The sequence below is a fragment of the Carassius auratus genome, chromosome 3, assembly GCF_003368295.1.
Source record: "Carassius auratus strain Wakin chromosome 3, ASM336829v1, whole genome shotgun sequence".
NCBI lineage: Eukaryota > Metazoa > Chordata > Actinopteri > Cypriniformes > Cyprinidae > Carassius > Carassius auratus.
This window is the reverse complement of record NC_039245.1, coordinates 20863124-20890239: the sequence shown is the minus strand read 5'-3', so window position 1 is coordinate 20890239 and position 27116 is coordinate 20863124. Positions and strand designations below refer to the sequence as shown.

The window sequence follows — 27116 nt, the reverse complement described above, 5'->3', positions numbered from 1 at the left end:
GACATAACTGACCATGTTTTCGAGAACACTTTCAAAGTGACAAATTTGTATGTAATTGTCATTTCAAGAGCAAGAAGAGACAAAACTTAATTCAGTGTTAAAGGGCTCCAGACGCAGGTCTCTGCATGCACACTGTACGCACTGAACAGTGCGTGGTTGCTGAATTAAGTTTTTTTTTGCTTGAATGTTTAAACTGGCGAGCTGTATAAGTTCATTCAGGCATGGGAGGAAGCACTAGTTTTGGTGTTTGCACGGTGCACACACAGCGTGCAAACTCTCGGCTGAGTTTTTCTGCATCTTCTGTTTGAATGCTTTAAACAGTTTTGAATGTTTAAATTGTCAAGTCTTAAAACCTGTTCAATTGATACGATTTCATGGTGATGCGCAGGCCTTCTTTTTACACTGGCCTCAGGCAGATGGTTGAATGTGAATGTAGATTCACCATACATGATTGCATCCCTATATCATTGATACGACACTTTTTTTTATCATGTAAAATTTGTATTATTAAAGTAAAAATGGTATTATTGTGGACTGTATGATATGGCACACTCCTACCTCTTGCACTACATGGAAATGCTGTTATAAACATTTTGGGGAATCAGCAGTGTTTTATCAACATCAGATCTCTACTGAACTTACTTAATCTGAGAACTGTTGAATACCTCCATGAAATCACCTTCAATATTTTGCAAACAATATTTTTCTCTTTAATAGCAGAGAGAATGGAGCAGTTTTTATATGACAGCTAATTTTACCTTTAAAACAAAGATGAAAAAAAAAACCCTTGTAAATTTTAGTTAAGCACAATTAGAAGCAATACACAAATGCAAATAGTGGAATGGAAAAAGGTCTAGCAAATGTTTTTAAACACTAAACTTTTAGAACAGTTTCATGTGCAAGGTTCTGCGTGTTTGAAATGTATACATAGGGGAAAAAATTAGAAAGTTGAAGAAAGGTGTTCTATTTGAATGGCCCTTTAGACTGCAGGAACTTAGTGCACTCAAAAATCAATTACTTATTCAGAAAACTGCTGAATACCACCAACAAAGGAAACACAAATTCTCTTATTTAGAAAAAAAAACAAAATAATAATTACATGTGTGTGTGTGTGTATATATATATATATATATATATATATATATATATATATATATATATATATATATATACATACAAACATAGGCAGGAAAACTGTCATTCACGCCATTTAATGGGATCTTTGCTTGAATGACAGTTTTCCTGCCTGTTTTCTTTCCTGTGTTGATGCCGCAGCAATATCACCCTGTAGGCCAAGACTGGATGACCACTGAAGCTAAGCAAGGCTGAGCCTGGTCAGTACCTAGATGGGAGACCTCCTAGGAAAACTAGGTTGCTGCTGGAAGAGGTGTTAGTGGAGCCAGCAGGGGCTGCTCAACCTGTGGTCTGTGTGGGTCCTAATATTTATCTTTTATTTATTTTTTTAATTATTTTGCAGTGTAAGATTACAAAGATCATTCCAAATTCTAAGAATCGGCCAATATCGATCCAACACCATTGCTATTTTTTTTCCTCTACACTACTTCAGAATATCAATACGGTGTTTGTGGAACGTATGGCCACTTTTTTTACCCTTAGTAAAACACTTCTACATTACAAAGAAAAAAACTAACTTCTAAAAGTCTTTCTGCGTGCAAAACTTTGATAATGTGAAATGCTTCAAACAGAGTGGCACAAAGATCTTATGCACATCTATGGTGCAGAATGATGTGCTTGAAGCAACATAAGTCACAGCACGCTGCACTCCACACAGTCCAATCAAAGAGAAGAAAAAGGAGAGCAACAAACTCCAGCAAGATGTCATTTTATACGAATCCCCAGACCTTTATCTAGTATTATAATGGGAATATTTCATCTTGGAGAGAGAGTTTTACCATGCTGACTGTCATAACAGAACGGATTGGAGAATAACTACAGCTGCAGCAGGAGGAAGATCACTTTTCTGTAAACTTAAATGTAAATATAATTCTGTCCCTCCCTCACATTAAGATACGAAATGGCTTTAGATGATATAGGCTACATGTTGCATGAAAAGCAAACTGGTGCTCTTCTGTTTCTTTTGGTGTATAACTCCCATTTGAGCAATATAAAAAGCACAATAATCGCGGTTGTTAGATCCAATAATTGCGATTAGATGGTTAATTATCGTGACAGGCCTAACAGCAATACAATATAAAGCATCTCATTCATTAATTTCCTATTGAAAAATGTGCTTTGGGTACAACATTACGTCACATCAATGAGTCATGATTTGCTACTTGGTTACTCAACTACAGGGGGAGGGGAATTCTCATTCTAGAGAGTAGGGGAGTGCCGATCCGATATTCAGTATCGGTACTGGCATTTTCTGCTGGATCAGGGTATCAGTCAGACTAGACTGAATAAAAATCCAATATTGTGATTATACTATTCTGTGTTATAACTCTGCTGGTTGCTGCCCCATCTACCGAATTCTCACTTACTGTACTTGCATTCTCATTTGCCTATTGTTGTTCTGTCTGCTGTCTTTGTCAATTGCCTTTATTGTTGTTTGTTTATTGTAACGTGTCCTTGAGCTCTGGAAAGGCGCTATATAAATAAAACTTATTATTATTATTTTTATTATTAAGTTCATGTAATTTCTTCACTCCGCTGCGGCTGTCATCCATTCAGCAATCAAACTGCATGTCGCGTTTAGTTACCTGATCAAGACAAATGAAAATTTATCCAAGATGATTCACTATTCCTATTATTATACTTGATCTGTAGAGAATGATCAGTAATTTTGCATAAAAAAAAATCTTGCTGGATTTTAGTGCTGTTTCTAAAGCATGTTACTTTCTATGGGGTGTGTGTTCGATCACAAAACTGGAGTAAGAGAGCACTATGAATTGTTCTTCATGCTCACAGTAACCAAAATGTAAAACGAAAAAGCTCAAACTATCACACAGATATAATACTCTATGCATTAAAATACTCTTCTCTGTGCTTGGAACTTTTTTATGTGGAGCGCAGCGTGCTGTAACTCCTTGTCACTGAATTATCCGGCCGCATGATGCCCTTGCAATGAATTCAAACAGAGAAAATTTATAAGAGACATGCCACTTCCTCAATCCTCAATATAACTATACAAGGAAAACCCGTAACAGAAAAAAAGATGGCGGTTGTATGCACATGTCCCGCCCCTCCCGCTGGAAAGCCAATCATCTGCTTTTAACAGTCAAGCCAGCAAACATTTAAGCCTATCGTCTGGTTCCACTGACGTAGCGCACAGTTGAGGAACTCTTGTGCATGCGTAGTAAAAGTATAACCTGTGGGGAAAAGGGCATTTTAAACCTTATTTTGGGGCAAAGTCATCAAAATTTTTCAGCGATTTTTATCATATTTTACTGCTGTTTCTATACATGCAGTTTTTATGTCCCAGTGACCAGTGAAAGTGCAGTTATGTCTCTATGCCCATTTATTTAGATAGGAGCCTGGTCTTGTTAGTCTGAAATAGCTGACCGGAGGCATTGCCAAGATGGTGGCTGAGTGGTACGACTTGCCTAAAAGGACTTTGATACGATTCCTGCAAATGAAACACCAAGACCAAGTTCCTTACAGCTGTGGAGGACAGGTTACCCCGATATGACGCAATCCAAACAAAAGATAGCGAGCATGGCAAGTGCCAGCATGTCTCATGTCTTTAAGGATCCATTGTTGAATCGCTAAGGAAGGATGTTTGGTGGCAGAACGAATCTAGCAGGGAAAAAAAAACAGTAAAGACTTTGCATGCTAAAAAAACTACAAGAATTAGAAGGGGAAATGGGGGGAAATGCCCACATCTTGAATTTCTCCATAGAATTCAGGTGAACTGAAAAAGGTGGATGTTATATAAGCCAGCGCTTGTGAGAACGGCATTCTGCTCACAGGTAAACCAACCAGTTCTGCCACTTCAAGTCAACGGCTTCCTATAAATAATACTACAGAAATTACTCAACATGTAATGTTTCCAATACCATGGTACGTTCAGGCACTAAATCTGTAAGAAAAGACATGATAAATGGTAAACTCCACTTCAGTGGCTAAATAAAGGCAGATGATCGCCACTTGCATGGTTCTCCTCTAGAGACTCTGTTTGTCTAATTGCAGGAAGCAAAACACTGAAAAATGAAGATGCATATGCTACAGAAATTGATCACAGAAACAACAGAAAAGGGTTCCCCTCAATCACGGGTGTGTCCAGCAAGAAATCAGGAGGAACTGCGAAATCTCTGTTATTATGGTGATAAAACGGTTCTGACCGGGCACGCTGTCCACAATCTTTGTAGTGTCGACAAAACAAACTGGTTAAACCACAAACCCATCTTTACCAAAACTTAAGAAAGGCATTTGTGCACACAGTAACCTCGCAAACAAAACCCACGATAAACTAATCTAGCAATACCATAAATGTAAACAGAAAGAAAGTGTTTGGTGAATATCTTAAGAAAGGACTGACTTAACCAAAGTTAAGTCGTGCTCAAATATTTATGTAAGATACTATAGCTATACGAATTAGGGATGTAACGATATTGACGATATCGCGCTATCGCGGTGGTAAACGTGTCTAGATATCGTCGTGGTTGGGTTACAATATTAAAAGGACAGGTCTCCGCCAAAAAGCAAGAGGAATAAACACAGTCCCGCGGAACAAATCATTGTTAACTACATATACCATGATCCTTTGCGCTGCGTCGTCACAGCAACCGTTGTTAAGCCAATAGGATTGCACGCTGTCCACACAAGCTCACAGCATGGCCGACAGCGATACTGGATGAAAACAACAAAACCGAAGTTGAGATCGTGCCAGCCCCTGCAGCTTTTAAATCAGATATCTGGAAACATTTTGGTTTCGCCGTGTCAAAAAACGCAAAAGGAGAGAAGGTGGTGGACAGACAATGGACTATGTGCAAGCACTGCCACAGTAAACTGCGATACAACACAGGAAACACAAGCAACATGAGTCAGTTTGGGGATCCCGAATCATTTGAATCAGTTCGGGAGTTCGTAGCGGGTTCGCGAATCATTTGAGTCAGTTCGGGAGTTCAAAGCGGGTTCGCGAATCATTTGAGTCAGTTTGGGGATCGAAAATCATTTGAATCAGTTCGGGAGTTCGGAGCGGGATCGCGAATCATTTGAGTCAGTTTGGGAGTTCGTAGCGGAAAAGAAAGTTTCTAAAGAAAAACTTGAACATTAGCTAAAGGATAGTTCAGTGTTTTTCTGAAGGCTTTTTGCCAGACTGTTAAGGATTATTTTTACTGTTTTTTTTTTTCTTCTCCCTTGCAATGTAGATATTTTGATCTTTCTGATGAAAAACGTGAACATAAGCTAAATGATAGGTCAGTGTTTTTTTTAAAGGCTTTTTGACTGACTATTTTATTTAAGTTTAAGTTATGTTCCTAAATACCAGTTTTAAAAGACTGCTTTTATTTGCCTTGCACATTTAAACCTGACTTAACTTGTTCTTTGTTTGCACTTTAAGTGAATTCCCTATTGTTTACAATTGTTCTAGTTGCTTCTTAACTTGAACATTGCACAGAAGAATCAGTTATGCAACCAAATATTATAATACAGAATATTGATGTTCCTGACTACAACTTGCACTTTAAAAGCACTATGTGATCAGGGGTTTATGTTGTCATGGATCCATAAATACAACAATAAATTACCTGTTGACTGGCAAAAGCAGAATAAATGTCAGTATTTTTTCGCTATTATCATCATAAACACTATCGTGAGCTATTTAACAATACCGTGAGCTTTTACACAATATCGCAATAAATATCGTACCGTGAGGTCAATATCGAAATTGTATCGTACCGTGAGATTTTGATATCGTTACATCCCTAATACGAATACACTTACAGCTTATATACCGAATAGAACGAGATTACAGAGATGAATAGGAAACAAGAATTTACAGCTCCATTTAAATATATCTCCGTTAACGTTACACAAACACAAATAATCCCAACGAGGCTTGATAACAACAGTTTAACCAAACAAGGCCGGTTACAAATGTATTAAAATATCGAGCTAACTTCAGCACAACCAAACCAATAAAATGTAGGTTACCATTAGAGACTAAAATGCTAAATGTATAAAGCAATACGAACGACTTTAGACCGTTTCCACCTTAAGGTTTATTTGCTAACTAGCAAGCTACAGAAACCACGACGAAAGTTTTCGTTAAGTAGGAGAACTTTTTAAAAACTAAACTATTTTATTTTACTAATACAATGTTGTTAAAAATGTTTTTAGAGTTAACGCATCGAACTGTGTTGGTTTGGGGCTTTATTTTTAAGGACATCGACTCTTTTGAAAGCTATAAAGTGAGTTTAAGTATTAGCCGTTTAGGCTAGCTAACTGTGGCTATGCTCCGACTAACTTGCTAGTTTAATCAAATATAGCTCAAATTCTTCTCCGACCGCAAAGTAAATCGAGATATACAAAAAACTTCATTTTTATTCAAGTGTTTATATGTACAAACAACCTGAATTAGTGAAACCTCAAGCCGAAATGAGTGTAGTGCTCGGTGGAGATATCGCCACACTGAGAGAAGCGACTAGAAAACAAAAACAGTAACTTACCAGACCTCCTGTGCCGATGATGACCGGGGGTAACACCCGGCATAAGTACACACTACTCGTATGAGAGATATAGAAACTTTATTTTCTAAGACACGGTCGCGATGGTTGTGATGGGCTTGTGTATGTGACACCCACAGCGTTCAACATGGCGCTCTGAATGCACATTCATCCTCCTCAGGAGGGGCGAGACGAGACAAAGGGTGTGACCAAACTCACTGGGCTTCATTCTTAAAACTCTTTATTTCCCGAATATCCCTGTTGCGAGCCTGTTTACGGCTATGAAAGTCAACCGAGACACCCATTAAGCGCTGCTTTACTAAAATCAGCCCACATTTTCCGCCATCGTGAGATATGTGCTCTTGAGTTACCCAAAACCCATCAAATCGGCGGAATGTGGCCCCCAAGTGGGTTTAAATTAGACACATCTGACTGTGGCCAAGAAGTGGAATGTGTTTACGACAGTGCTTCCCAAACGTGCACTTTTTGTATGTCTCTCTTATCTAACAATGATACCACTTATCCACTCGTTAGTAGAGACTGCAAGAACTAAACCGGGTGTGTCTGATTAGGGAGACATACAGGGGTCCTCAGGAACATGTTTGGGATGCACTGCTCTAGGAAATAAATTTCATGTTCTCATCATGTTTAAAATAGCTCTGTAGAAGAAAAAGATGTTCAGATTGGACAATTGCAATAACAGTCAAATATACAATAACATTACCCTTTGTTGCAAAAAAATGCTACATAATTTCCACCAAAACACCACGGTTACAGTTAATAATTTATTATAAGTAAATAAATAAAGGTAAAGCCAGGAAACCAGAATGTTTGTTTTGTTTTATTTTATGACATGTTACATATCACAGGCCTACGCTAATGGATACTAAGTTACCACTTATCAGTAGTAAACTGTAGTAACTGGTATTTTTGAAAAATAGAGTTTCTTTGATTTTAAGGTAAAAAAACAAACAAACACAAAACAGGCAGATGATGTGGAGGTTTTATGCATAGGTAAAATATTTTATACTGTTCTTTTGGTGAAAGAAATAACATAAAATGATTACAGTTTTAAAATAAAATGGTTCTGCTTTGAACAGACAGACTTGAACACATAGATTTAGTTTCCCTGTCAAACCAGAGGTTTACCAAATACAGACAAAAGACAACTGAGGTTTATGAACTTAGTCGGACAAGGATGGAACAGTAAAACACTACAGAATGAACATAATCGTGCGTTTTAGTAACTATGATGCCATTTTACTGCTTATAAACATCAAGTACAATGTGAATCTTATATCTGACTGTAAGAAATAAAACTCTTGGGCACAGTTCAATGCATAAAATTAGTTTTTTTTTAGTGAAATGTCACGCATACACTTACGGTCAGGTCAGCTACATTAGACTAGAGATTTCATAGTATTGACATGAGTTGACCAGTAAGGGGCAGCGTGGTAACGATTAACCTTCTCTTAGAGGTGTGAAATGAGAAACCCTCTTTGGGGAAAGTGAATTGACACAAGTTTTAAAATCATTTAATCATTCTCAGTTTTACACCCAGATATCATCTCTTCATTGTCATTTCATTAATTATAATATGTGGTAAACAATACTATTGTTCCCTCTAAAAGTGATCAAACCCTGTCTTTCACCCTAAAAGAGCCGTGTGGTTAAGCTGTGTGGTCCCTTTCGTGATGCTTGCAATCATTTCTGCATACAAAAACTGCATGTGACATCCCACAGTGAAACAAAACTGTAGTTTCCATTTACCCAAATGTCTCCCAGTCAGCATAGTTTCCTTCACGTCTTCTAGACATAAAATGGTGTTCCTCTCATTTCTTTTATCAGTCAACCCCAGTGAGATTGTCATGATCTAATGGTACTATCCACAAAGAAAAGTAAGAAGGTTCAAGTAATAATGAGGTGCAATGAAACTCAGATTTACAGACCAACTTAGCCTTTAAATGGGCATCATAATAATGTTGTAATGTTTAGATGTAAGACATAACTTATTCTGTAACAGATGCAATGACTACAAATTATTTAGTCATCCTTAAATGATGATTCACCCAAAAATCAAAATTATGTCATCGTTTACTCCCCCTTATGTTGTTCCAGACATATATGAATATTGTGAGAAAAGTTTGTAACCAAACAGTTTTGGTTACCCTTGACTACTAATGTATGGACAAAAAACAAAGATAACTTTCTCAAAATATCTAGTTTTATTTCTCTCTCTCTCTTTTCACAGAAGAAATCATGTCACACAGGGTTGAAACAGCATGAGGCAGAGTAAATGATGGCAGAATTGTCGTGTTGGTTTATACTTTTAAAAACGATTTGTCTAGAAAGTTTCACTCTTATCTTTTTTGACACAGAATAGCATGACTTCTTTTGAAATCAGAGTGTAAATGTTGTGGTTATTAATCATAGGCCACTCAGTCAAATGAGCAATCCTTTGAGTATAAAATGGCGTCAGTGCATCTCTGTCACCATCAGTTTGTGGTTTCCTTGTTTCGTGCTCAGGAAGTCTTTCTTTCTATCCCCCACATAAATGTTTATATTGTCGAGTGTGTTTTCCGGAACTTATTTAATATATATATATATATATATAGAGAGAGAGAGAGAGAGAGAGAGAGAGAGAGAGAGAGAGAGAGAGAGAGAGAGAGAGAGAGAAAGAGAGAGAAAGAGAGAGAGAGATGAATATATTAAATGTAATTATATTAAATAAGTTCCATAGAAACACACACACAAACAGTTTCCTCTAAGACAAAAAAAAGTGAAAATAAGAAATGAAATTTATGCTATAGGCTAATGGATGAGAAGACATGTTTCTTTGTATAAGCATCTTAACTTTCTATCAAAAGCATCACACCAACAGCGGTTATTCATATGCTATCTTAGATCTGAGTGCAAGTGACATTCACAGATTGTCTTTTGTGGTGCAAAATGTTTCCAAGTTGAAGTAACAGTTTAAGTCAAGGAAAATGTTTTGTCAGGTGCTTTTGACTGTTCACATAGAGTGGGTTTATCACATTTAAGTGATTTATAAAGCAACTGTGTTTTTTAAAGGCTAAACATTAAATGTTCTGAAAGGGAATTTGTAAACAGCTCTTCTTCACCCTGGAGAGTGTTCCTTCAAACAGCAATAATGACTGTCTGCGCAGTGAGTCCCATCACAGTCCTCGTGCATATAGCCAATGCCAAGATAGACTCTTTGAATTCGATTTCTACCCGACAGTAAAAGCGGCATTACGTCACAAAAGTGCCATTTGAGACAGGGCCATAAATTCCACATAGAACATGTTAAATACAGTCAGATGCATATACCTGTATAAAACGTACTAGGACCTATTTAATCAATAAAAATGTTAATAATAATTTTAAAGAAAATATGTGTATAGATAACCTCAGGTTTGCTAAAAGCATCTGCTAAATGACAGCTTGCTATCTACTGTCTTACCAAACATAAACATCATCATCAATACAATGGTGAAGTTATATAGATGGAAAATAAAAAATGTGAAAGCTAGAGGTATTAATCAAAACTATTTTACTATAAAAAAGCAAACGTGCAAAAATAATTTGTTTTAATAAGGTGTATCAAAAGAAAATACCAATTCATGTGAATATCTAGCCATGTGCTAAACAGCACTCCCAATAGAGAAACAGTTGAGATGTTCAGTAAAAGCCTTGGTGTTTGCTCATCTTGAAACACATATATGTTCTTTAAAACATGAATTCTTTCAGATGAACTCCACAGCCGATTTGATTCACCTCCAGCTATTTTCAAACACATGAGCGCTAGCAATATGAAAAGTCTAAACTTACTCAGATTTACCAGGTATACTCAGTGACAGATCGCTCATAAAACAGCGGTCAGGCGAAAACATGTGTGTTATTCTTCACTTGTAATACGCAGGTCCGGCTCTCTGATAACGGGAAGTTTTCAAGAGGCCATTCTTTTCGTCTTCCTCCCATCATTTTTTCAACTTTCCTGTTTCTCACAGAGCTGTATTTCCTTCTATTAGAGCGCTCTGAGACAGGAACTGCCACCCCTGCCTCCCTCCCACATGCTTTTTCTGCCTCACTCTCTCTTTTAGACCCACACACATTCTCATGTATCACGAAGCGCTGTTTGACAGTGAGCCTGTCTCTGGACGATCTGTTTCAGCGTGGATGCTCTCTGGTCTCATCCTTTCCTCTCTTCAGTATTTTGTTGCTGTGGTGGGACGTCTAGCTACATTGATCTTCTGGGGTCAGGCCTCACCTCCAGCTCAGGATGGAAGCAGTAGCTCTTTACAACTTTTGTGCCACGGAAAGTGACGAGCTTAGCTTTCAGAAGGGAGACGTACTCAAGGTAAGAGCATACAGTAGCATACAGACTGATTGTTTGCCAAATGCTAGAATTGGCTTATTGTTTTTTCTTCCACTAGATCACTAATATGGAAGATGATCCTAACTGGTACACTGCAGAGTTGGTGAACAGGAAGGGCTATGTACCTAAAAACTATATCAGCTTAAAGCCACACAAGTAAGTACAATGTCTGTAAACCTTGGAAAACATTGATTTGACTTCTGTTGGTATAGTTGGTTAACACTAGATCAGACGTTAGTTGATTTTAATCTCAATGGCCTCAATGAGATTAAACAGAGTCGCCTGCTTCTCTGATGGTTTTCGGAGTAAAAAAACACCACATACATTTTTTTTACATTTGGCTTATGCCAATATACTAAAGTTTATTATCACATTAATGTATGAGAAATTTCAGCATGAGCTCGAATATTTTTCAGCAAATTTTTCCAGGACCAAATTATTTGAGCTGTTTTTTTTATGATTATGTTATAGCTCTATGATGTCAGATATATGCCATATACACAGTAAACATACACACAGCATAAAAAAAAATCCTATTATTATTGATGTTGAAAACAGTTTTTGCTAATTTATATTTTGTATTTATATTTTAATACCATGATACACAACCATTCAGAACTTTGGAGTAAGATTATTTATTTAGTGATTTATTTATTTAGATGTTAATCATTTTATTAAGCAAGGAGGCATTGCATTGATCAAAAGTGTCATTAATGTTTAGAACGTCACAAAAGCTTTATATTTCAAATACATGTTCTCTTTCTGTGAACTTTCTATCCTTTAGTGAGTCAGATTTCCTCAAAAATATTAAGCACCAAAAACAACTGAACATCAGGAATAATTAATAACAGCAGAGCATCAAAGCAGTATATTAGACTGATTTTTGAAGGATCATGTGACACTGAAGACTGGAATAATGACTGCTGAAAATTCAGCTTTAACATCGGAGGAATATTTTGAATTTCTAATATTCAAATAGAATTTTTAAAATATTATGACAAATTATGACAATTTTAAATTGTCATAATATTTCAGTTGTTACTGTGTTTTGTAACCAATGAATGCAGCCTAAAAAGAGACTTCTTTGAAAATCATTCAAATATCTTAATTATTTAAAACGTTATTTAAGAATTTTATCAGAAACAGCTTATGAGCAAACTTTGCTAAAGACAAATTTCCTCTAGTTTGCCATTAGTTTCCCACATACTGATGCATTGTATAAAACACATACACAATGCTATTTAAGTAACGGCACCTTTCTAGCTGTTTATTTAATGTCTAATAGCGCTGCTGTGCCCCTCTATCTCGCCCACAGATGGTTTGTGGGCCGTATCTCCAGACACGTGGCCGAAAATCGACTGCACCAGCAGACGTGTGGAAGCTTCTTAGTAAGAGAGAGTGAGAGTGCACCTGGAGAATTCTCCATGTCGGTCAGGTAAGACACATCCCAGAATTCCTAGCCTAGTCTACCAACTGCACGGTTGTTGGGGTCACTGTCATTTGTCGTTTGCTGCATTGCCTCATAAAAGCATAACTAGAAATTGAATAATGAGGAAAAATTGTACAGGGTCCATCGAAATCCAGCTGACGTACTTTGCAAGGATGCCAATATCCCCTGCTGCTTAAGAAAATGTACGAAGAAGTTGTCTGAAAAATGAGGCCATCAGAAAGCTATTATGTCAGAGCAGAGATTTCATTTAAAATTCATCAAGTGCGCTGTTGCTGGGAGCACATTATTATTCTGTCCGGCTCATTACCGTCCGATTCTTGATGGTTGGGTTGGGTTTGGATGGCAGAGCGCAAGCCTGTCTGGGAACGAGTTTGCTGGGATAATCAGCTGAGGGCTGGCCTCAGGTGTGGAAAAACAGGCTTGGGATATTGTGAGATTGAATGACTGCACAACACACTATGAAGAGTGGAATTGGCAGCTGGTCTTCAGGTCCAGGGCTAATGTGGGACACAGCTCTGCATGCATTCCTTGAGAAATTGTGGTCTGCGGACACAGATTAATAATAAGACTGACAAAGGTGTGATCTCCATGTGATTGATGAAATCTAAATCTAGCATTTTAGTTGAATGTCCATAAAAGATAAAATCAAGGTCATGGTGCAAAATGAGCAATGCAAATGCCTGGAATGCCTTTGATTTTAAAACTGTAAATCTTTGATGACTTTGAGCATTAATTTCCAATGCCATCCAGGTTTGAACTGGGTTAACAGGAAGAGAACATAGGAAACCTCAAGTGCTCTGATTATTTTATTTTCTCAAGTACTTATGTTCCTGTTTTTCTCTGATACAATATATGCCACCATTTTATGATGATGTCCTGGTCTTTTCAGATATGACAAATGTCTGGCCATGTCAGCTTCCTCTTTTTAGGTTTCATCATATTCATTAAAAACCTTGTTAGTATCTCTTAAGTGTATTTCTTGTGCAAGACATGTTTAAAAAAAAAAAAAAAAAAAAAAAAAAATATATATATATATATATATATATATATATATATATATATATATATATATATATATATATATATAAGTTTTTAATAACATAACTGTTGAGTATTTCATTGCTTGGTTTTGATGTCTGGTTGGCAACTCAAGCTTGGAGCCTGGATTGTTTTTTAATCTAAATATTTTTTTACATTTGTAACTCACTAAAATTCTGGCAAAAATTTACAATAAGTAAAAAAAAATGATATAAACAAATCATTCTGTAATATCTTTCATGACATAACTGAGAAAGTATACACAAAGTCTGGGTTATGTACACTGAGGTCAATACCCCTTTTTAAAATAAATTATTATACTCGATCAGGATGCATTAAATTGCTCTAAAGTGACAGTTAATACACTTATAATGCTACAAAAATGCTAAAAACAAAAACAAAAGCTTAATAATTTCTTAAGTATAATGTTACACTGATGACTAGAGTAATATATACTAAAAATTAAGCTTTGCCATCACAGGAATAAATTACATTTAAATAAATATTAAAATAGGAAAGTCATTTAAAAATGTAATATTTCACAATATTAAGCTTTTACTGTATTTTTTATCAAATAAATCTGGATAGTATAAGATAATTTTTTAATCATTAAATGTTACAGTAATGGCTGAAGAAAATTCTGCTTTGCATCAAAGAAATATATTATATTTTAAAGGAGGCTGTGGTAAAATAGAAAACCATTATTTTAAATTGTAATAATATTTCACAATATTTTCTGTATTTTTCATCAAATAAATCCAGGCTTGATGAGCATAAGAGACTTTCAAAAACATTAAAAAAAGTAATGTTTCCAAACTTTTGACCAGTATTGTAAAAGTAAAAATATATATTAAAAAAAAAAGTTCTATAAATGAAAAGGTTAGGAATCATGTTTGTTTATTGGGGGCCTTCAAGATGAATTTGGTCTAGAGCCTCCAAACGTCTAGAACTTTATATCAAAGCAGAATTTTTTTTGCCTGCCAGTCATCTTCAGTGATGAAGCAAGCAGGTAATCCTGCATTGGGGAGCTCAAGATTCCACTGGGCTGTTCACTCGATAAAATGATTAAACTATCGTTCATAGTGATTCAAAAGAAACACAGCAGTACAGCAGTACAGCACTTTGTTACAGCAGTAATGCAATGTTCCACAGCCATTTGCTATTACCTTAACACATGCAAGATGTATCTGCCTTGCTACAAACCACAACAGCTTTGAAGGTCTAAGCAATGAATGTAGGTCATTGTCAGTGACACTGACAGCAGAGAGAAAAAATGACAGGTTTTTCAGCGAACCACCAAATCATGCACATCTATATGGTACCACTTTAGAATAAGGTTCCATTAGTTAATGTTAGTTAATGTATTAATTAACATGAACAAACAATGAATAATAAATTTATTACTGTATTTATTCATCTTCGTTAATGTTAGTTAATGAAAATACAGTTATTCATTGTTAGTTCATGGTAATTCACAGTGCATTAACTAATGTTAACAAGCACAACTTTTGATTTAAATAATGCATTAGTAAATGTTGAAATTAACATGAACTAAGACTTATAAATGCTGTAGAAGGATTGTTCTTGCTTAGTTCATGTTAACGAAAGTAGTTAACTAACATTAACTAATGGAACCTTATTCTAAAGTGTTACCTATTTAATTATAGCTTCTGTTCTCACCGATGACCTAAACCCCATCACCAGCATATAATGCACAGAAACCATTAAGCCGTCAAAGTGGATTGACTGTGCTAGACTTATTTCTGTTACAACAACCTCATTTATGACTCAATTCAAGACTGTGTTTGTGTTTAGTTTAATAAATAGCACTGCATAATGAAGCATCTAGAATCTGACTTTAAAGGGATACTCCACCCCAAAATTTAAATTTCGTCATTAAACACTTACCACCATGTTGTTCCAAACCCGTAAAAGCTTTGTTTATCTTCGGAGCAAAATGTAAGATATTTTGGATGAAAACCGGGAGGCTTGTGACACTCCCATAGACTCTCAAGTAAGTCAGACTGTCAAGGTCCAGAAAAGAATGAAAGACATCATCAGAATGGTCCATCTGCCATCAGTGGTTAAACAAAAATAGCGACTTTATTCAACTATTCCTTTGTCAACAGTCTTTCCAGTCTTTCCGCATCCTTGTGGCGCAGCTGATACCGAATATCATACAGTGATATGGAGAGACACAGAGGAGACTGTTGACAAAATAATGGTTGAATAAAATTGTTGTTTTTGTTTTCTTCATGTTCAGAAAGTATTCTCATCGCTTCATAACATAATGGTTGAACCACTGATGGCAGATGGAGATGGATTCTGATGAAGTCTTTCATTTTTTTCTGGATCTTGACAGTGTTATTTACTTGGCAGCCTATGGTACGGTCTCAACCATACAATTTTCATACAAAATATCTTACATTGTTCTCCGAAGGAGGAATCTTTTGAGGAAGCACAGTATTTCACATTTACGGTCACAAGCTGTAAGGTTTACTGAAATTTGGAAGACATGCTGACTATTTGTTGTGAAATGTTTGACCTGCATTAAGTATAGTTGCTTACGGATCCTCAAATGTAAAAAGAGGATGTACTGAACCTGCCGTGATTGTTCAAAACCCAGCAAATTCTTTCTTTGAAATGTTTCCATCAAAAAGTGTGTGTGCGTGCACTTTTTTTTTTTTTAAGAATTACCTATTTTTTTAATATTTCCATTGTAATGAATTGTATACATTTTTAAATTAATTTTGTTTCACAACAGAACTGCAGTCAATAAACGGGATGTTGCAGAACCTTAGTTAATGCTTATTTTGTAAGTACTCTGATATTCTGTAGTGCTGTGTGCTTATTCTGCATTTCCGTCTCCTCTGACCAGCTATGGGGATCATGTACAGCATTTCAAGGTGTTAAAAGACAGAGATGGCTATTACTATGTTTGGGAGGAGATCTTTCCTTCCTTAAACCAGCTGGTGGACTTCTACAAGACCAACAGCATAGCAAGGGAAAGGACTGTTTATCTGAAGGAAACAGAACATACATTAAAGGTAAGACAACACATAAATATACAGCCGTTTCTTTTTGACAACAACAACCACAGGCTTTCAAGCATACTTTCCATGTAAATTAAACAATTACTTGATTGCCATTTATCCAAATTACATGCAGTTCACATCAGGAGAAACAAACTTATCAGTTATGAAACAACAACAACTATCTCAGGTGTAATAGTAATGGTGAGGCCCAAAATGTATGATATCCAAATGGACCTAAATGTACAAAATGTAAAGGCAAGCAAAACAATAATGACCTTTGTCTGTTATTGTTTCCCTTCAGAGGCCCCATGAAGCACAAGCCCTGTTTGACTTCAGTCCAGAGCACGACTCCCAGCTGCACTTCCTGCGGGGTGATGTCATAGAACTGCTGGACTGCTCTGATTCTCAGCGCTGGAAAGGTTGTTGTCGCGGCCGTGTGGGCTTTTTCCCACCCGAGTACGTCAAGCCCACCTATCGCTGACTCTGAAGGACAATAACAGCACTGTTTGTAAATATTAGTAGTCGACTGTTAGCATCATTTAATGGTGCTAATGCGACACAAATGATCAATCTAGCCACAGTTACTAAAACATAATCATGCTGTTGACACTAAGATGACAACTGTCAGCTTTTTAGGCCAAATGCCCTAAACTATCAAGCACCATTATACAAAAAAAAACAAACAAAAAAAAAAACACCTGCATTCTTTGGACCTTTGGTCCATAAAAAATGCAAATGGAGATTTTGAATTTTATATATATCTTCACTGCACTTTGCTTACAAATTTTGATCCTTTTTTATTATTTGCTATATTTATTATACTTTTGATCTGTGTATATATTGTTCATAACTGTTTTTGTCTTGTTTTCTTTTGATTATATAAATGTTGCATTATGATGACTGAAAATAGATGAATATTAACACAATAGTCTTCAGTTAGAGCCTAATATGGCTATTTGGTCAAGCCAGGACATGACTAAACTTGATATGAAATTATGAGGCTCATCCCATCTTCCATTATTTGACATTCTGATGTGCTGTAAAGTACTGTAAAAGGAATTATTTTTTATTTTTTTTTATTTGTATTTTTTTTCAAATTAGATTTTAGAATATTGCTTTAAAGGTGTAGTTCACTTCCAGAATAAAAATGTCCTGATAATTTACTCACCCCCATCTCATCCAAGATGTTTATGCCTTTCTGTTTTCAGTCGCAAAGAAATTAAGGTTTTTAGAGGAAAACATTCCAGGATTTTTCTCCAAATAGTGAAGGTTTTAGAGCAGCGAGCTCTGAAATGTTGAAACATCGCCTTTTTGGGTCATTTTTCACCATTACAAAAAGAAACCATTCAAAAATTAAGTATTATGCATTAACTTATACATAATTTAAACGCTAAGCAAGACATATCTGCTCATTTTACCTTTAAACTGCCTCTCGAAAAACGTCCCCAAAACTAAACGGCGATTAGACACTCTTCTTGTTCTTCTTTCAATTTTTTGGCGGTTGGCAACTAACTTTAATAGTGCATTACCGCCACCTGCTGGACTGGGGTGTGCTACTGGATTCTAACCTTTCTAAAAATATTTTTTTTTTTAAGTAAACAATAAAAAAAACACCTAAATTCTTTTAATTAGTCCTGTATTCCTTAGGAAACTAAATACATATTTAAAACATATTTCACCTGAGCTTCTTTGTAGGATTTCTTCTAAGTTTAATCTTAACTGTTTTCTTTTTAATTGTGATCTTAATCTTTGTCTTTCTTCCTGATATTTAGGACAATGAATTATAACATGCTCTACAGACTCTGGACATTCACATAATTCACAATTGCCATTTTCATGTTTCTTTATTATTTAATCTTGTGTGTCCATATCTCATTCTTGACAACACATCCTCCTCCTCCTTGCTTCTGTTCATATTTCTGCCCTTTCCCACTTTATTTTGGATATTATAGAACTGTCTTCCAGTCTGCCCATTGTCCCATAATGTTTGCCATTTGCTCTTAACAATGTTTTTAACTATACTCTTAATTTCTGCTTTGCTGTAATTAACCTCAATATCTACATTGGAATTTCCAGCTGCTTTCTTAGCACATTTGTCTGCCAACTCATTTCCTGCGACTCCTATATGGGCTGGTACCCATATAAGAGTTATCTCAGTTCCTGCTTGTATCAGATTATTTGCAATTTGTATTATTTCTATTACAATATCCTGTCTTGATTTTGACTGACATGTTTTAATGCTGATCAAAGCTGAGCTTGAATCTGAAGCAATTACTGCCTTCCCTGGCCTATTAACTTCCACCCACAGCAGAGCTAGCCACACAGCGACCAACTCCGCTGTATAAACTGCCAAATCATCACTGATTCTTTTACCAACTTCTACTTTTAATTTTGGGATGACATATGCTACCCCCATTCTTTTATCACTCTGTTTAGATGCATCAGTATATATACTTACATCCTCTCTATACCTTTCCATTAAATATCTCTGCACCCCATACCTGTCCATACCATTTCCTTGCTGCGATTAGACACTCAGATTGAATCACACCATAAAGTCTGTTGAGTTTCTCTTACCATTGGTTGATAGAGAGTCACGTGATTGAGAGGTGTGCATGTTTACCTGCTCTTCTCTTGCATCTGTGCGTGAACACACACAGACACACACACACACTGGTAGGCTATACTCTTGACAGGATGAACTGATGAACAGTAGCAAGTCAACCGGACACTGTACGCGTGTGCCTTTTATGTAGCTATAATATCTTGTAGGTTAAAATAGTTGAACTAAAATTGTCAGTTATACCCAAATCCATTTTGAATGCTGTTAAAAATACCGCCGAGCTCAAGTAATGGCACTGTCACAGGTTCAGTGCCTTGATAACAATCACATCAATTTGCGCACAAACGAGTCCAAGCCGGGGTTCTTCTACAGCGAGCAGCAGAGACTCGCGCTGGAAACACTCATAGAAGACGGACAGGACGCTTATGAGGACTACATCCAAACAAACAACATCCGCTGCTTTCTATCAGACCTTGAACTTCAGAGCATTCTCAGCACTGTGGAGGTGTATTGCCCGGGTTCCCCTGATTTTGACGCTGAGCTGCTCGGCGACAGTGATGGGGAAGAGGTTTCGCTTCAGTACTGGCCTGACCGCTCGGACCGCTCGATCCCGCTGCTGGATATCGGGTGGCCGGACCGAGCGTCCTACCGCGGACTGACTCGCGTTCAAGTGTACACTCAGCCTCCTTATGAGGGTCAGTCACATATTAAAGAGGTCGTTAGAAAAATGATCTCTCAAGCTCAAAGGTAGGGGATGAATCTTATAGCTATATTATTATTATTATGAATTTGTGATTGTTGTTGTGACTCACCTCTGGTGAATAAAGAGAGAACAAAGTCCTGCATAGAGAACTACGTGTTCTCAAGCTCATAAAACAGCCTACACACTGTAAGAAAAAAAGTACAAATGTTGTCAATGGGGCAGTACCCTTTCAAAAGTTACCTTACCCAAGAGGACACAGGCTACCTTACCAATATGTAATTCTAATATGTACCTTACATATTAGTAATTTTTGAAAAGGTACTACCACCCCAGTGACAGCTTTTGTACCTTTTTTTTCTGATAGTATAGGGCTGGGCACTGTTGAACCTTTGGAGTTCTAGAATTAGTAAAATGTTAAAACACATAATATAGGCTTCATATAAATAAATGAAGCCAACATATACACACATGTGTGTGTAGTGTATGTAGCCTATATATATATATATATATATATATATATATATATATATATATGTGTGTGTGTGTGTGTGTGTGTGTGTGTGTGTGTGTGTGTGTGTGTGTGTACATTATTTTTCAGATCTTGACAATTTTAAATTAAATACTGTGGACTTTACAAATTATCAGATATTCCTTCCATTAAAGCTGAAAATCCTCTTTTGAAAATGTTTTAATCATGCTGGAGGAAATGATCTTCAGGTTTTACACAAAACTCATACAGCTTGAATACTTATGAATAAAAGGAAAATACACTTTCAAATTCTGTGAATTATTTCATGCACACAAATTATGCTGATAATATAATTTGTAAAAAACAACAACAACAACAGTTGAATCCCCCACATATTTTTTTGAATAGTCCTCAGTGTACCATGCACTTCAGATCTGCTGTTCTAATTACTTGGAATTATTTTTTTGTAATTATTATTTATCTCTCTGCACAGTTTTATTAAGATGCATTATCATTATCAGTATGTTTTTGACAGATATCACAGTTTTGTTTACCCCCAAGTTCTTGTGTTTTTAATAACACCTGTCCCTTTGCAGGTTATTGCAATTGTCATGGACTTGTTCACAGATATTGACATTTTCAAAGATCTCCTGGATGCAAGCTACAAGCGGAAGGTTTCTGTGTACATTATGTTGGAGGCCACCGGAGTGAAGCACTTCCTGAGAATGTGTGAGAAAGCAGGCATGCACACTGGACACCTAAAGGCATGTCACAGTTAACAGTTGCAATTTAGGATGATTTATTAATGATTTATTAGCAGAATATAAACATCAGATTATTAAAAGCCTACAGTTTAATGAGCAGAAGCAACTGAGAGAGAACTTTTGGAACATGCAAATCATAAAGTCTAATTTTCCTATTGATAGATAGTTTTGCAACACTGTTTTGAAATGACATGGAGTCTTAAACTCTGTCAGTCATAAAAAGGGGTTTAAAAAAAATAAATTAAATGTATGGCTTTTTTTATTTTACAAATCTATAAAATATTAGAAGTGTATTTACTACAATACATTTCGATGTTCTGTTATATACTGTACATTTTCTATCACTTGACCTGAATAGAGATATTGGCTTCTGTCTGTGTTTCACCTAAAGGCACCACAGAAACTTGGTGGATGGTAAACAGCTCTGCCCCCCCCCCCCCCCCCCCAAAAAAAAACTTTGATTAATAATTAAGATATTAAGATTGGATGACCACAACAGGCTTAGTGCAGTGTAGTTCCAGATGACCATCAATGCACAAATGTGTGCAAGCATTACATATGTGACAAATAATGTGCTTACTTTCTAATGTGATCATAAACTAATAGACTTTTGTTGATGAACTCAAGTCACCCGCTTTGCTTGGCCAGGCTCACTGGCATAAACATAGTGTGTCAGAATTGATGTCTTAAAAATAAAAGGCATTTGCAGACTCTAATAGGTCATCTTTGGTTATTGATCCAGTCAATTAACTCTCTTGGTACACATAAAACACTGATGATAGATGAATTTAATTGGTTTCTCATTCCTTCAGGGCGGGGAAGTATCATCCCTTTTTTTTAATCCACCCAGTAGTTAACGATACCAAACTTTGCTTTTCCATCAGAACATGAGAGTGCGCAGCATCAGAGGGACAGGATTTTTTAGTCGATCCTCAAAGAGAGTGTGTGGAAGCCAAAGCCAGAAGTTCATGTTTATTGATGGAGACAAAGCAGTCTCAGGGTCATATAGGTAAGTCTAGTCAACCCAGTTTAACAAGATTAGACCTAACCTATTTAATGATTCTAGTACATTCTAAATGCATCAATAAATACATTAATAAACATAATTATGACGATTAAAAATTTGGTGTTTACTTTCAGTTTCACGTGGTCTGCCTCAAGACTGGACAGAAATCTCATCACGGTCCTCACTGGCCAAGCAGTCGACACGTTTGACTCATTGTTTCAGGACATGTATGTGATGTCTAATGGAGTGTGTCTGAGCAAGATTAATCTAAGCAGTGAGCCTGAACCTGATTTCCTCCCTCAAGTAGTACCCACTCTACTTCCCTCAGCCACAAGAGCACTCAAGCTTATTAACCCGAAATACACTCTTGTCTCCAACTGCGCTTTCACTTCCAACGGACCTGCATCTGACCAGACAAGTGCCAAGAACAGCACTTCCAGGAATCAGCCAGAAGTCATCAAACGAATTAAAGACACACCAGCGGTGCCACCGGTTCACCCGGGACTGCTCAACCTGGAAAAGGCAAACATGATCAATTATGTGCCAACCTGGCCTGATCCTGACCCACCGAGTGATGTCATTGGTTTTATAAACATAAGAGACTCCAACAAGCCACTGCAAGCTCACCTAATGCGTTCAGAACTCTTCGAAGTGTCTCAAGCCATCCGATTCAAGGATCCTCTTCATGAGCCAAAGGAGTCTTTGAGGGATTGTCCTGGACCTATATCCCAAACTACCTATGATCCTGAAACTCCAGCTCAGAAACAAACATCAGGTGAAGCGCAGGAGTATTTTGATCAAAATCAACATCAAAGAAGCAGCCAGAGAGAGAAGCTTATCTCACCTTTGGAGAAGCCAAAAACAGTGCATGTGCTTGCCTGTAGTAAAGTAAATAAAGAGCAACTATGTGTGATGGAAAAAGAGCTGGCCTCTATATCTTTACAGAGAAAAAACATAAATAGGGAAAAAGAAAACTTTCCCAATACAATTTTATCTTTTGCTCAAGATGATACAGGTAGAAAGCAAGCTCTGGATACTCCAAAACCTCTAAAATGTCCTGCCCAGACCTCAGAGGATCTTGAATTGAAATCATCATCATCAGCGTTGTCCATCAAAAATCATTATGAATCATTTGCAATCTCAGAAACCCCTTCTGTTATGCAAAGCCAAGATGAACAAGTCATAAATGATGTTGCCACTCATGACTACAGAGATACAAAACCAGACACAAACCAAAATGGCTGGAATGGTACGCAGGGATCTAACTGTGACTCCAGCATCTCTTCGTTGTCTGATGAATTCTACCAGTGTTTTAGCCCTGTGGCTGACTTTAGGTCTGTAGGAGATGTCTTTTTGCCTGAAAATACACCAGAATCTTTGCATAATTCAGTCGAAAACAGTCAACAAGAGCAGGGAGTTCCTTGTTCAAATTCATCCCCAGCTCAAGAGAATGCAGATTTGGATAGTAAAAATACCTTGTTTATTCAGAAACTTTTAAAAACATCTTGCAGTATTATTTTCAATTTCTTATTTGCAGACTTCAAAACAACAGCTGCAACTTCAAAAAACACCTCTGCTCAAAAAAGAGACAAAGGTACCATAATAAATGATAGTGAACTACCAGTCAAAGATAGCGAACCCTGTTATTTCTCACATACTCCTAACGGTTGCTTCAACTTCTCTTCAACTTCGGAGGAATACTTTGAGTGCAGTGATACAGTGGGTTTGACGTCAGAAATTGATGGTATAGATCATGAAGTGAAACCAAGCTCAATGGAGACATTAAGTTCGGATGAACGACTACAAGTACTGAAGCCTGTACTGGAAAATGAGAAACTATCAGAACTAAACGGTCAGAACACAAAAGAAAACAATGACCCCAAAATGCATTTTGGACAGGATCACCTCAAATTTCAACACATATTAGAGATGACAGCTGACAGTCACCAGGCAGTTTTAAAGTCTGAAGATAATGCCCAAACTCAACAGGATGAGAACGTTCACAGACAACTACAAGAGTCTGAAGTTACATCAGAGACAGTAGTAGAGAGCATTCTGATTAGTAACTTATTGCAAGAGCATGAGATAAGTGCATCTCTGAAGGTTTTAAAGATACAGTCCAAGGATGCTTCTGTAGAATTAGTTGAGAAAGTTGAAAAAGCACCAGTGCAAGACTTACAACTTAAGATAAGTCTGGATTTAGCATCTGAGCAACCTGAAAAAGAACCACGACAGGACATGCAACTTGATGAAAGTCTGGATTTATTATGTGAGGAAAAGTCGTTAGCGGATTTAGAGTCTCAAATAAGTCAAGATGTAAAGTGTGAGGTACAATCTGTAAAGTTAGTTGAGAAAACTGCAAAACCACCACTGCAGGACTTACAACCTGAGATAAGTCTAGATTCAGTATGTAAGGGACAGTGTATCCAGTTAGCTGAGACTACAACAAAGAGACTTCAACCACCAATACAGGACTCACAGCCTTGGGAAAGTCCAGATTTAATGGTCAGAGCTTCAGAAGTAAATGCTATCCCACAGTCAGCAATAGACAGTGAATTTAGGAGCTCAGTACTGCAAGATAAAACTGATGTAACTCCTGTAATTCCTGAGAAGACCAAGGCAACAGAGGAACTGCAAAACCCATTGACTGATTTAGATTCTGGAACAGATCATCCACTCAGCCGGAAATCTGAAGAGCATGTGAATGAGCATTTAAAGCTTCAGAGCGATGAGATCAGTCCAGCAGCGCTAAAGAGAAAATCCAAGGAGCACAATCCTCAAGAGAAACTGCCTAAACAGTCTGAAACCATTGAGCTGCTGATATTAGAGGATTCTGACTTCCAAAAGACAGAGTTGAACAATTCTGATCCCATAAGACCTAGAGCTGCACTGAGCAAAGTAACAAAGATGAGCAAAACTAAGCCTTTAGAACCAAAGACTATAAACAATAAAAAATCTAAAGAGAATAAACTGGGTCATGATGTTTGCGGTAGGCATAGAAAGGAAACATGTCACCCTACAGCTCTGACTGATGAGAAACAAGAAGAGGAACATATTTGTACAAATCAGATAAGCATGAACCCGCCAGAGGCAAAACCCAAGCTGGAGTGTTTGGTTAGGAAGGTAAGAATTTCTTACTGTACCATTAAGAATGCAAAAGTAGTTTGAAAACAATTTGGAGAACTGGATTAAGAAAAATATCATTAATTAATGTTCTGTTCTTCATCCTAGCAACCACATCAAGCATCATCCAGAATTCCCATTCAAATTAGAGGAGGGTTAACTAAGTTACCCATCAGCAAAGTAGACACTAGCAATCGCTCGTTTGGGCTTCGAGCCCCTAAAGCTGACATGCACAGACACCCACTTGGAAAACCACTGGGGCAGAATAAGCCTAGCATTACATCACCTACATCTCCTGAAAAATCGTCCCCAGGAAGAGTTGCTCCAGTTAGGTCAAAACAAATTCTCCAGAAACCCCCTTGCACAACGCCTGCACCAAAAGGTCCCACCTTTCCCTTAAAACTGCCACAGGTCCAGCCAAACTGTTCCAGGAAACATTCTGCGTCTCAAACAAAGTATAGTTGCTCTTCTTCTGGGATTTCCTGTCTGGAACAAGTAAAGAAGCATGCGATTAAAGGGTCTCCGCCAAACAAAAAGAACAAAGCATGAATTTGATGAAGTATAAGCAAATACAAAATGCCAAAAGGCCACTGGGTTATTTTAGTATTTAATATTTTTATTGGACTCTTATTGAACTATGTGGGTTGATCTCACATAAAACGATGCTTGCGATAAAGAACGATGTCTTTGCGATAAAGCTTTATGATTGCCCTTAAAGCTATTAATATGTAAATAATAATTTTCCATTCAGCTTGATGTAAATGATCAGTTATGGGACTCATTAAATCATCACAGTTCACCATTTGCATAACACATTATTTCCTGATTCTTTTATGGGTTGACTTAGGCTAAACGGCATACTAAAGAAAACACTGAACATGGGTGCTGTTCACTCATTTAGATGAAGGTCAGACACTCAAATACTTTTTAGTTGAAGACTAGACTTACGTAAATTACGTTGATTGAATTATTAAAATAGACATCCCAAGGACATATTTCACTTGATTACAGCTGGCCTTTATTCTCCTTTTTTATTATATAAAGATGTTTAACCATTGTTGCTACTTATCGGAACAACTTCAGAGAGAATTTACCCTAATCACACACCAAACCCTCACTCAGTCTGGCTACTTTTTAAATTATTTTTAAGTGGCTTGGGACATTGAGAGATCTTGTGGTGCCTTCAGTTCATCATCTTTGTCAGGATGTGATTTCAGAACGAACCACATATCATTTACAAGTCAAGTGAAACGCAGTTGTGTCCAGTACCGATTGACTGTCTGCAAAGATGGCAGAATTCCAATCACACAGGCTACCTATTTCTAATGGTGATCTGGGGCCAGCTGCATGAACTTAGCCTCTGTGTTAAGAACTAGTGTGGGGTAATGAGTTTTATTTTTCGGGTTCATATTAGGCCGATTTAAGTTTGATGTACCCAACTTATAAAGTAAAATGACCAGTCTTAAAGGGGGAGGGGGGGGGGGGGGTGAAATGCTCGTTTTCACTCAGTATCCTGTTAATCTTGAGTACCTATAGAGTAGTACTGCATCCTTCATAACTCCAAAAAGTCTTTAGTTTTATTATATTCATAAGAGAAAGATAGTCTGTACCGATTTTTCCCGGAAAAACACGACCGGCTGGAGGCGTGACGTGTGGGCGGAGCTAAAGAATCACGAGCGCCAGTAGGCTTTTGCGTTGAGAGCGCTAGAAACTGTGACATTACCGTGAGGGAAAAACCAGTTGTCAGTGGGGGAGTGAATAATTGGCACACTCTTCCACCCTCAATACCTCAACTGAGGTGAGACCCTTCAACAAGGCACTGAACCCCCAACTGCTCCCCGGGGGGCACACCAATATGGCTGCCCACCGCTCCAGGCGTGTGTTCATAGTGTGTGTGTGTTCACTACTGTGTGTGTGCACTTGGATGTTAAATGCAGAGCACAAATTCCAAGTATGGGTCC

General features: G+C 37.1%; 3 protein-coding genes and 1 long non-coding RNA gene across 7 annotated transcripts in view; 2 read left to right on the top strand and 2 right to left on the bottom strand.

Annotated features, from left to right (window-relative positions):
• Positions 1–6969, bottom strand: part of LOC113050199 (epsin-2-like) — a 28432-nt gene extending 21463 nt beyond the window's left edge. Inside the window, exon 1 of one of the 2 annotated variants that reach the window (XM_026212971.1) lies at positions 6630–6969. The gene's annotated coding sequence lies outside the window, so the exon portion shown is untranslated. The remainder of the gene's footprint in view (positions 1–6629) is intronic. The other variant, XM_026212963.1, reaches the window with a different exon arrangement.
• A 3694-nt stretch (positions 6970–10663) lies between these two features.
• Positions 10664–17610, top strand: LOC113050407 (GRB2-related adapter protein-like). The gene is made up of 5 exons (XM_026213344.1): positions 10664–10986; positions 11063–11160; positions 12320–12439; positions 16371–16539; positions 16829–17610. The coding sequence occupies exons 1-5, from the start codon at positions 10909–10911 to the stop codon at positions 17006–17008; spliced, it is 645 nt and encodes a 214-aa protein (XP_026069129.1). The 5' UTR covers positions 10664–10908; the 3' UTR covers positions 17009–17610.
• Positions 12446–18345, bottom strand: LOC113050465 (uncharacterized). Of its 3 annotated transcripts, none has more exons than XR_003276770.1 (4): positions 17946–18345; positions 17696–17814; positions 16803–17010; positions 12446–12997 (listed from the first exon to the last, which is right to left on the bottom strand). It is a non-coding gene; the product is annotated as an uncharacterized LOC113050465 (long non-coding RNA). The 3 variants fall into 3 exon arrangements; XR_003276769.1 differs by lacking the exon at positions 12446–12997 and adding an exon at positions 16374–16512 and having other exon boundaries at positions 17696–17834; positions 17946–18342; XR_003276767.1 differs by lacking the exon at positions 12446–12997 and adding an exon at positions 16374–16512 and having other exon boundaries at positions 17946–18341.
• A 9-nt stretch (positions 18346–18354) lies between these two features.
• LOC113054398 (protein FAM83G-like) lies at positions 18355–25315 on the top strand. The gene is made up of 6 exons (XM_026219929.1): positions 18355–19836; positions 20857–21026; positions 21911–22035; positions 22167–24286; positions 24701–24884; positions 25264–25315. Exons 1-6 carry the CDS (start codon positions 19380–19382, stop codon positions 25313–25315), a joined length of 3108 nt encoding a protein of 1035 aa, XP_026075714.1. The 5' UTR covers positions 18355–19379.
• Positions 25316–27116: the final 1801 nt, after the last annotated feature.

Coding starts and splice junctions, on each gene's coding strand:
- LOC113050407 (XM_026213344.1), top strand. CDS start 10,909: ATGGAAGCAGTAGCTCTTTACAACTTTTGTGCCACGGAAAGTGACGAG. Junction 10,987..11,062: donor AGAAGGGAGACGTACTCAAG/GTAAGAGCATAC, acceptor TTCTTCCACTAG/ATCACTAATATGGAAGATGA. Junction 16,540..16,828: donor AAACAGAACATACATTAAAG/GTAAGACAACAC, acceptor GTTTCCCTTCAG/AGGCCCCATGAAGCACAAGC.
- LOC113054398 (XM_026219929.1), top strand. CDS start 19,380: ATGGCACTGTCACAGGTTCAGTGCCTTGATAACAATCACATCAATTTG. Junction 22,036..22,166: donor GCAGTCTCAGGGTCATATAG/GTAAGTCTAGTC, acceptor GTTTACTTTCAG/TTTCACGTGGTCTGCCTCAA. Junction 24,885..25,263: donor TCTGACTTCCAAAAGACAGA/GTTGAACAATTC, acceptor TCTTCATCCTAG/CAACCACATCAAGCATCATC.